We start from the raw sequence: 9,531 nt of genomic DNA, 5'->3' as shown, positions 1-9,531 counted from the left end.
AGGACAGTCATGGGAAATAAACGAGAAGGCTGGGGCTGGGGCAAGGGTCAATGGATGGAGGAACTGGGTGGTGTTGGCCAGATGAAAGAGAGCGCTTCTTGAACAGTCCGGCATTATAGGGACCACGGGATGCTGCCCAGTGTTCATCCAAGGAAGCACAAAATCCGGACCTTCCCGGGTTTAAGGGAAAATCTGGTCAGCGACATGGCTACGGAAAGTCCCAAGTTCACAGAGCATGGCGACACCAGGCCTGTGGGGCTGGGCCTCTGGCATCCTGCGACACCGCCATCAAGCAGGAGTCTCTTCGGTGGGCTGGGGCCTCCAGAGGCAAGGCAGCCCTCTGCTCCGGGCCTGGTCCTGTTGGCCCTGGCAGAGGAGGCCTCCCCGGGAGGCTGCTTCCTTTGTTTTGCAGACGGAGGCCCCCATCCTTTGTTCTGAATCAATGTGCTCCAAAGATAAGCCCCAAGAAAACAGTTGTTGCCTTTTGACACTGACAATTGGAATCGTTGGAAAATGGAGAAAACAGGAAATGACAAATGTTTTCAGTGACCAGGAGGAAGTGATGGCTGAAAGTTGCTGCTTAGTGACAGACACTTGTGAATGATGGCCCAGGCAACCTGTGGCTTTTCATAAGCATGGTTATGGAGGAGGTCATCAAATGACTCATTTTTCTAGTGCTGCAGTTGTCATGGCGCTCCGTCCTACTGTGCCAGGTGACACTGACAGAACAGTGTCAGGTGAGTGCCGTGCGAGCCTAGCTGTGCTTCCCCCACAGTGGTCATGCTGGCTGGGCCCAGCGGGAAGTCTCCAAGAGAACTTGGGCCTCAGGTCTTCCCTGCCATCCCTCCCCCCAGGCCCCCGTGGCCAAGGTACCACATTCAAAGACAAGTCCAGGCAGGATGGCAACCGTGGAATTACTGGGGCTGCCTTTCTAGAAGCTTCATGCTGATACCCAGGAAGTTATAGAGTCCTCACCCATCTCTGGGGGCTAGTGGAATGGCTAGTGCTGCACCCGTGTGTGCTAGGCAGGAGAGAGAGAGGCAAAGGGCTGCCCGGCGTCCCACCACCGTCCCCACCAGCAGGCCAGGCCAGACACTGTGCCAGCTTCACCCTTCAGCCACCGCATGTGAATGTGTCCCATAAGGCCCAGTGCAATCACCTGGACGCTTCCTCACCACTGCGGGGACAGTGGTTGACAGATTCAACCCCTCAATCAGACAGAGGGACTCTAAACTGGATGGGGGGTGGGGGAGAGGAAGAAGGGCAAATGGCCAGCAGGACTCAAGCACAGAAGCCTACAAAGGGTTTCTGGGTTTTAGCCAGATTCAGACTGAAGTTACTCCCCACCAGGAACCCACAGGAGGAAAGCATTCTGACTCAGAAGGGGATTCCAAAGGAATAGCTCCTGCGGGATGGCAGGGAATGGCCCAAAGCCTTGTTTTGTAGAGCACATTGAGGGTGAGAAGGAGTGGGGGAGAGGGAGAAGGAGAGCAGGAAGGGAGGGGAGGAGAGGGAGAGGGGAAGATCTTTTTCCGCGTTTAGGTAATTAGGCCTAGTTTCCAAGCAGACCGCCCCCTGAGTGTCTCCACGGGGAGCCAGCCTGGCAGGCAGCAGAAGGCACTCAACTGCCTTAAAGGTTCAAAGGTTAATGAATTCTACTGTGTAGGTTTGTTGGTTTATTACTCCACTAGGAAAAGCACCTTCTTTTGTAGTTTCTGGAAGCCAGATTTGGAAACAACTCACCCACCTTTCTGACTTTTCCTTTGAAATGACAGGAAGACAGCATTCTGCCTGGAGACTATAAACTCAAGATTGGAATTCTTGGGACCCTTGCACCCATGGGGGTGGGGTCCCCTGACACCCATGGGCTCTGGCTCCCCATGGTCTATGGACGAAGGCAGTCAGATACTTCTATCAGGAGCCCTGTTTGAGAGGGTGTTGATCCTTTTCAGCTGCAATCCTCCACAGTGTCCTTTGGAAACCATAGGGGCTTCCCACAGTGGATGACAAGTGAGGTTCATAGTTTCCTGGTCCCCCCTAACTCTCAGAACTTGTGGCTCAGTTTCTCCAGAAGGCCTCCAGAGTGATGGGAATGGTGACTGTGCCATCAGGTCACTTCTCCTCTCTGTGGACTGCTGAGGCCAAGTTCTGGGGAACGGGAGTTGCCGAACACCCATTCTTTTCAGTTGCCTTTGGTCGATGCCCTTCCTGGCCCAGAGTGCACCCAGCGAAATGTGGGCCTCAGTGGCTCTGGAGCTCCCAGAGTTCACGTGCTCAAGGGCCAGATGGGAAGACAAGGTTTACTTAGCAGCTCGGTTAGTCCCTCTGCCAATCAGTGGACAAACATTTCTTGTGGGGTAGCGCTGGGCTTCTCATTCTTCCGGAGCTTATAATGGAGGGGGAAACTGACTAGATACAAGTAAATCAATAAAAGAAGATCACTTCAGATGGTGACACATCTTCTAAAGAAGATCATGACAGAATGAAGGGATCGAGAATGGGCGGGCATGGCAGAAGCCTTGGGTCAGGGCATGGAACCTTGAGGGTAAGTCAGAACCTGCCACACCATTCTCTAAGATAGGTTAAGCCTGGGGCAGCAGTGGTCTGCTAGGATCTTTCTGTGCCCCTCCAGGGCCTTGGTGTGGAAGCAAGAGACCTCCACCAGTGGAGACACTGTTGCTCTTGGGTCTGAATCCATCTGAGGCTGTCACTGGGGGCTTCACAAAATCAATGTGGTCAAAAGCCAACCGCAGAGAGCTGTAGTGCAGTTTTTTTCACTTTCTGGCTTTCTGTCTTTGCACTTGATCTCCAACTGCATGAACTCTATTCTGACTCCTCCTCTGTCTTGGTGGTTTCAGGGCTGCCTGGTCCCGGAAGGGCTTGGCCTCAATTCTGGGAACGTTCCTGGGGCAGAGGAAACAAATGTCTTTGCAGCTTGCCTTTCTTCTTCCCCTGTGGTGCCTGCATCCTCCGTCTCACACTGAGTCTGGCCTTCCTGAGTCGTGGGCTGAGCTGGCAAGGCACTGTCCCTCAAAGCCCCCCAGGAGGGTCCAACTTCCAGAGCTTCTTAGGAAAGATTTGGGGGCCAAGCATCTGCCAGGTCCTCCCGTGCTGGGTGGAAGGTGTTGCCTTGGGAAGAGACAAGACAATGTAGGGGATAGGAATTTGAGGCAAGCTAGCTGGGAGCCCTCTCAGTGTTTGACTTCTGAGGAAAGAGAAAGGCAGGGAAGACTAGGGTGGAACAGTAACATCCTGAGTGGACCGTATCCCCATCCATTTTTGCCAATTCTGTCTTTCTGGCAGCTTCATGCTGGACATGAATTCTCAGGTTTCAGCGGAAGACCAAAGGGCTGAAGAGCATGGGGATTCTGAGAGCACACACAGAAAAGGGGAAAAGATACAGGAATCAATGGACCTTGAGCAAAAGGCACCGCTTGTTCTTCCCGGCTGGGGTTGGCGGGATAAGGACAGCAAGGCCGTACTTTCCAAGGCAGAATTTCCATTAAAGGACAGAATCCCAGAGCCCTTTCAGCTTGAGGACCATCTTCTGATCACTATCACTTAGCAGATGCTTATTTTGCCATTTTTTTCCTGCAGATAGGGCAGACGTCCCGTGCACACTGATATTTCATGAGCTGGAACAACATTTCCATGACCCAAATGATATTCTCTACAAAGGCCCGCTCTGGCTGGTGTCCACCATCTTGCTCCTACCACTGCTAATGTGACTCTTCAGGGCAAGTCAAGCCGTTCCTCCTAGACTCCAGGGGATGATCCAAACTCGCAGCCATTGTGGACAGGCTTGGCTTAGCTTCCTTCTGTCTGCTCTTCTCCGGCAGTGGGGTGCCTCCAGTGGGGTGACCTAACTTCCCACTTCTAGGGCGCATGAGTCTTGAGTGGGGTCAGAGAACATAGTGGGGTGCAGAGTCCACATCGGATTGCTGGCAAAAGAGGCAGTTCCTGAGCACCCGCTAGGTACAGAGCAGGCAGGTAAGAGGGAGTATCCAGAGGTGCAGAAGCAGAGCCCCTGTCCCCCTTGGGCTCACAGTCTGGCAAGGAAGGACCCAGGGTGCTGGAAGGCGTACCACAGGGAGGGATTGCAATTGCAACCGGGCAGCCCCCACTCATTGCCCTGGAGGTGAGGCTCACGCGCCTGGAGCACTCTGCTTGCTTGGGTGGTCTCTTTGCCAAAGATGGGCTGGGACACAGTAGAGAAAGCACTAGAAATCCCTCATAGGTGTACAAGAGCTTTATGGGCTGTCACCTCCTGTGTTCCTCCCAACAACCCTGTGAGGCAGGCGGGCAGGCTGAGCAGGGGACGGCGCCCCAGTTGACAGATGAGAAAGCGAGGCTCAGGGGAAGTGACTTACCTACAGCGTCGCAGCTAGGCAGTAGTGGAGCAGGCACCTGCCTCCAGGCCTTCGGATCCCAGCCGCCCCAGGGCGCTGCCTCTGAGGTGCTGTACGAGGAGGTGACTCGGGCCAGCTCATGAGCAAAGGAGCTGCCGGGCAGGAAGGACTCACTCCCCAGGGCCTGGCAGGATGGGGGCTGTCGCCCGAGGCTGACCTGGGGGGGCCTGGCTTCCCCAAGCTTGCAGGCTTTGTCTACATGAGTCTACAACAACCGATTGAACAATCCATCAGCTGTTTGGCTACAAAATGGTCCTGACTGATCTTGTCACTGCCATGACCGCCTGCCTAGCTGGGTCCTATGAGTGTGGTGCTTATACACACCAACTGGTCTGGGGCAACAAAATGAAACAGCTTTGCGCTCTTGATTGTCATGGGTCACAAACTCCTTTGAGAATCCATTAAAAGCTATGGTCTTTCTCCACAGAAAAAGCACTCCTAGTGGTGTTTCCCCTTTCCCAGCCCACCAACATTTTACATATAATTTCAGGGGTTTTCTGGACACTTAATACCCATCCATGGATCTCAGTTAAGGATCCTCTGCCTTGGTCAGTCATTGTCTTGTTGGAAATGGGAGGAAAGCTAGGTCACATAGCTGGTTCATCGGCAATGACCTTGACCAATCCCAATCCCTCCCATCTCCTTACCGCCCCCCACCCACCTAACAGAGCACACAGTTCTAAACTGGTTTGTAGGTTTGTGTGTGTAGAAATGCTGAGGAATCTGCAAAACCAAACGGTGAGTGCAAAACCAAACAGTCAAGTGTAANCGGGGGGAACCTTTCCTTTCTGTCATGTTTTAGATGATAGGGATTTAACCAGAATTGAACATATGACCCAATTCTTTCAGCTAACGGCAATTTAAAAACCTCAAACTTGATAACCATGTCAGAGAACATTTCAAGACTCAAATGAGCTGCTGAAAAAGCCCTGACATCCTGATGAACACACCAAATGCTTGGCAACAGTGTTGTCTGAAAGGACCAGGGGGAAGCCTAACTCCACGAGCACTTCTTTCTACATGACACAGCCTCTTCACTCTCATGCTGTAACACCTGGGCTGCAAAGGGTAGAAAGGGAAATCTTTATCCCCCCCCAAGCTAAGCTAAACAGTTGGAATCAATTCGATTCATTGCAATAAGCACTTACTAAGCACCTACTGTGCATGGATCTGTGCAATGGACGACAGGCCAGTAGATATTTGGCTGCATCGTTTGAAATAACACTAAAAATTGCCACCACTGAATTTATCGAGCATTTGCTATGCACCAGGCACTGACCCAAGTGCTTTCAATATTCAGTCTCACTAGGTCCTTTAAACAGCTGTCTGTGAGGCAGGAGCTACTATTGTCCTTATTTTGCAGGTGAAGAGGTTGAGGCCCAGAAAGATTAACTAAGTTGCCCAAAGTCACACAGCTAGTTAGCAGCAGAGCAGGATGCAAACTCAGGTTTGCCTGGTTCTCAAGCCCACACATAGTTTGCTGTGGTGTGTGCGTGTTCAGTCATTAACTTACCAAATGCAAAAATGTGTTTTTGAAATGTACAAACTATTCAAATGCAGCATTTAGAAAAGTTCAGACAAAGTTTTACAAGGGTGCTCCATACAAATTCTTAAAGACAAATTATAAAGACTTCAGGATGGGATTGGGAAGACATTCTAACTATCTGGAGAGTTTCAGAGAGTACACCTGTCCCCCAGACANTTTCCTTAGCAAGTAAAGTCTGTGCACTTGGGAAAGAAAAGCTCTTCATCATTCTGATGGTGTACTAACTGCGCAGGGCCCAGTGCCCCTCCTCTTGGGCCAGTTCACTAGTACAGAGCTCAGCTCCCTGGCCATCTGCAGCTCCAGTTCTTTAAGCTTCAGTTTGTCCTTGAAGCAAGGTCATCCGGGACACGAGCAGAAAGGTTGCTTTCTACAACTGACAATTCTTAGCGCATGCACACCTAGCTCTTTGATAATTTTATACACCGTTTTATGGCCATACTGGTGTTTTCACAACGCCCAAATGCAAATATCACTAGACTTCTGATTACTTGCCCACTCCATGACGACACAACTGAAAAGCAACGAATAGGGCTTCTTTGTAGGGAACTCAAGCATTTTAAGCTTTTGCTTAGGAATCCCTGGTAGCTTCATGTGACTTGTAGGATATTAGTGATGGGTCAAGAAACAGGACCCCCCATCAGCGTTAACATACGCTTGCAGTGCCTCAGTAGTTCATCAGGCAGAAAAAACTGCAGATGGCACATAGAAGTTACCAGCGGCAGAAGATGCCCCAACAGTGTGGACAGTTCTATTTCAGCAGCAATTGGGAGTGGGCCTGGAGCCACTCATTCAAGTGGAGCAGAATGGGAGCAGGCACTTGGCAGACCAATGCAATCCCCAGTTGAAAAACAAAATAACTAAAATACATGAGATTCAATCTTGACTCTGACTAACTGGCTTTATAACCAATGCTCATGTGTCTCTTCTATTTTATTTGGTTTAGAAAGAAACCCTGCTTATCACATACCCTGTAAGTGTGAGGCCCAACTTTCAAAGAAATGGTTGTTAGGGACATTTCAATTCCTTAAGGTTTTCAAATGTAAGGTAAATCCATCTCTTTCTTTGGAATCACTGAAAATCTGAGAAAAGCTAGTCAATGAACAATCGGTGGGCACGGTCACTAGCTCTTAGACTGGCAGGTTCCACGTAACTCCAGATACCAGAGAATTAGACCATAGGGTGGATAGTGTCTGAGAGCAGTGCCCAATTTCACAGAACTCACATCCATTCAGTTCCCTGGATCTTGAGCTTTCCGTGGTTGTGAGAGAGCCTGCTGGATTGAGGTTGGCCAAAGGTCCCTCCCCCTAAAAAACCCTCCAATGGTTTGCAGCTTCTTAGAGATGCAAGCACACCCTGCTAAAGTCTGCTCTTATGGCTGTCCATAACCTTGGCCTCCTGTCATCTTGGCAGCCAGGTTTCATGTTCCATAGTGTCATGTACTCTACTCTCCAGTCATGGCAAAATCTCCTTTGAGCTCATCAGATCTCTCCAGACAGGCTGCCATGTGTGTCCAGCCCTCTGAGCTTGTGCCCCTTGATTCACCCAGCCTGGAATGCCCTTTCCCCAAGTTTTGACTCTGGGAATCCTGCATGTCCTTCAAGATCCAGCACTCTACCCTGGGAATTCTGCCTCTCCTTAACCAAGTTCCTGTGACTGAACACCTGGGGCTGACTTAACATCCTTGCTGGGCCAGGTCTTAATTATCTCCAAATCCCTCTGGTGCCCAGGCAGTGCCTGTGCCTTTGCCAAGGGCTTGGTAACTACTCAAAATCCAACTGACCTTACTCTGTTATGCTTAACTGACTGAGCCACCCAGGCACTCTGTCGACCTTACTCTGCTATGAACTTGGCATGATGTCCTGGGCCCTTGGGAGATGGTGATCTGGTGAGAACCGTGCTGGCCTCTTTTTCGGATGAACATTAATGATAAACAGAGCCTTGACCCTCATTGAAGCACGTCTACTCATCCCTTTTCAACACTGTTGTGTTAATAAAACCCATCAATAGAACAGAGAGGAATCATAACCACACCATAAAAATAACATCAGCTAACATATTTACTGGGCACACACTGTGTACTGGGCACTGAACTGTGCATACATGCGTTTGAGACTGTGGCTAGTTTACAAGACAAGGAAGTAGAGAGATACGTTTACCCAGGGCACACATTGGCAAGGTATGGTACAGACCCAGATCTGATTTACAGCCTGGCTAAAACCCAAGCAACTCCTGGGTTTGGAAGTACAGAGGCTCCTTCTGCACATGAAGAGGAACAGTAAGGTGTCCTTTCATTTACACTGGAGTAACTCCACCTTGTTGGCTATTCTGTGACATCATTGTAGCTCAAACGGGCTCTGGGGCATGAAGCAAAGGTTATGACTAGCCCCCGTAGACATTCAGCTGTTTTGCAAGAAGTCGATGGCTGCTCTAACTATATAAATCATTGGCTAGATTAGATATTGGTCTGGTCTTCTCCACCATGGAGATTCAGAAGGACGTGTATGTGTATTCACAAGGTTTTAGCTGTGTACTATAATTCCACCAACTTCTGGGAGCTTGCAGATTTCTTAACCCCATCATCCAGGAGTTCAGGCAATGAATCTTGAACTCCTTTCTTTCTTTTCTATGTCCTTTACTAACCATGTAACAGAGATGAGCAAAGAAAGCCCAAGAGAAGGACCTGGAGACATGGCACAAATGCCAGAGACTCTCAGCCCAGGGTCCTTCAAGAGCTGGGCCGACTTCAGAAGCCAGCTCTAGTTGTTCGAGTCACTGGTGAGATGAATGAGCGTACTAAATGTTATCCCGATAGCCCAAAGAGGTCAAGGTAGAGCTGTGAAAGAAGCTGAATCTTTGGGCATATTGGTGAATGTCCCTATGTGTCAAACAGAAGTGACAGGGGACAATTTTGTAAATTTGAAGTAATGCATTGGGAAAACAGGAAAAATGTAAGTTAGACTTCTTGGCTTTCTGCTTCCCATTTTCCTACTTGGCCAAGTGCAAATGGGAGTTCAATATATCACAACCACGTGTCTGTTAATAATAATACAAGACAGCTATACAACTCAAGTCTGGGATTTTATAAGGAATAAAATGCCAGAAGCTGTATAAGCAGCATTGTCCAAGAGAACTTTATGAGAGGATGTTGAATCATTTTCCCAGAAAGGAAAGAAGGCTCTCTACCTTCGCTGTCCAATATAGTGGCCACTGGCCTCACGTGGCAAGTGAGCACTTGAAATGTGGCTACTGCAAATGGAAAACTGAACTCTTAATTTTATTTACTTTTAATTGATTTAAATTTATTTAAATAGCCACACGGGGCGCCTGGGTGGCTTAGTCGGTTAAGCGTCCGACTTTCGCTTAGGTCATGATCTCGCGGTTCGTGGGTTCGAGCCCCGCGTCGGGCTCTGTGCTGACTGCCAGCTCAGAGCCTGGAGCCTGTTTCGGTCTGTGACTCCCTCCCCTGACCTCTGGGTCTCTGACCCTCCCCTGCTCACGCTGTCTCTCTCTCTCTTTCCTAGAAATAAATAAAACATTAAAAAAAAGAATATATTTAAAAAATAAAATAAAATAAAA

At 49.5% G+C, this 9,531-nt stretch overlaps 1 protein-coding gene across 1 annotated transcript in view; it reads right to left on the bottom strand.

Moving 5' to 3' along the window:
* Positions 1-9,531, bottom strand: part of MAMLD1 (mastermind like domain containing 1) — a 63,098-nt gene that overhangs the window by 4,447 nt on the left and 49,120 nt on the right. The window contains exon 3 of the mRNA XM_077771215.1: positions 4,371-4,614. Within this exon, the coding sequence (XP_077627341.1) occupies positions 4,371-4,614 (244 nt within the window). The remainder of the gene's footprint in view (positions 1-4,370; positions 4,615-9,531) is intronic.

Source organism: Crocuta crocuta, unplaced genomic scaffold, assembly GCF_008692635.1.
Source record: "Crocuta crocuta isolate KB4526 unplaced genomic scaffold, BGI_CrCroc_1.0 scaffold1304, whole genome shotgun sequence".
NCBI classification, from domain to species: domain Eukaryota; kingdom Metazoa; phylum Chordata; class Mammalia; order Carnivora; family Hyaenidae; genus Crocuta; species Crocuta crocuta.
The sequence above is the reverse complement of the archived record's forward strand: the minus strand, read 5'-3'. Positions and strand labels throughout refer to the sequence as shown.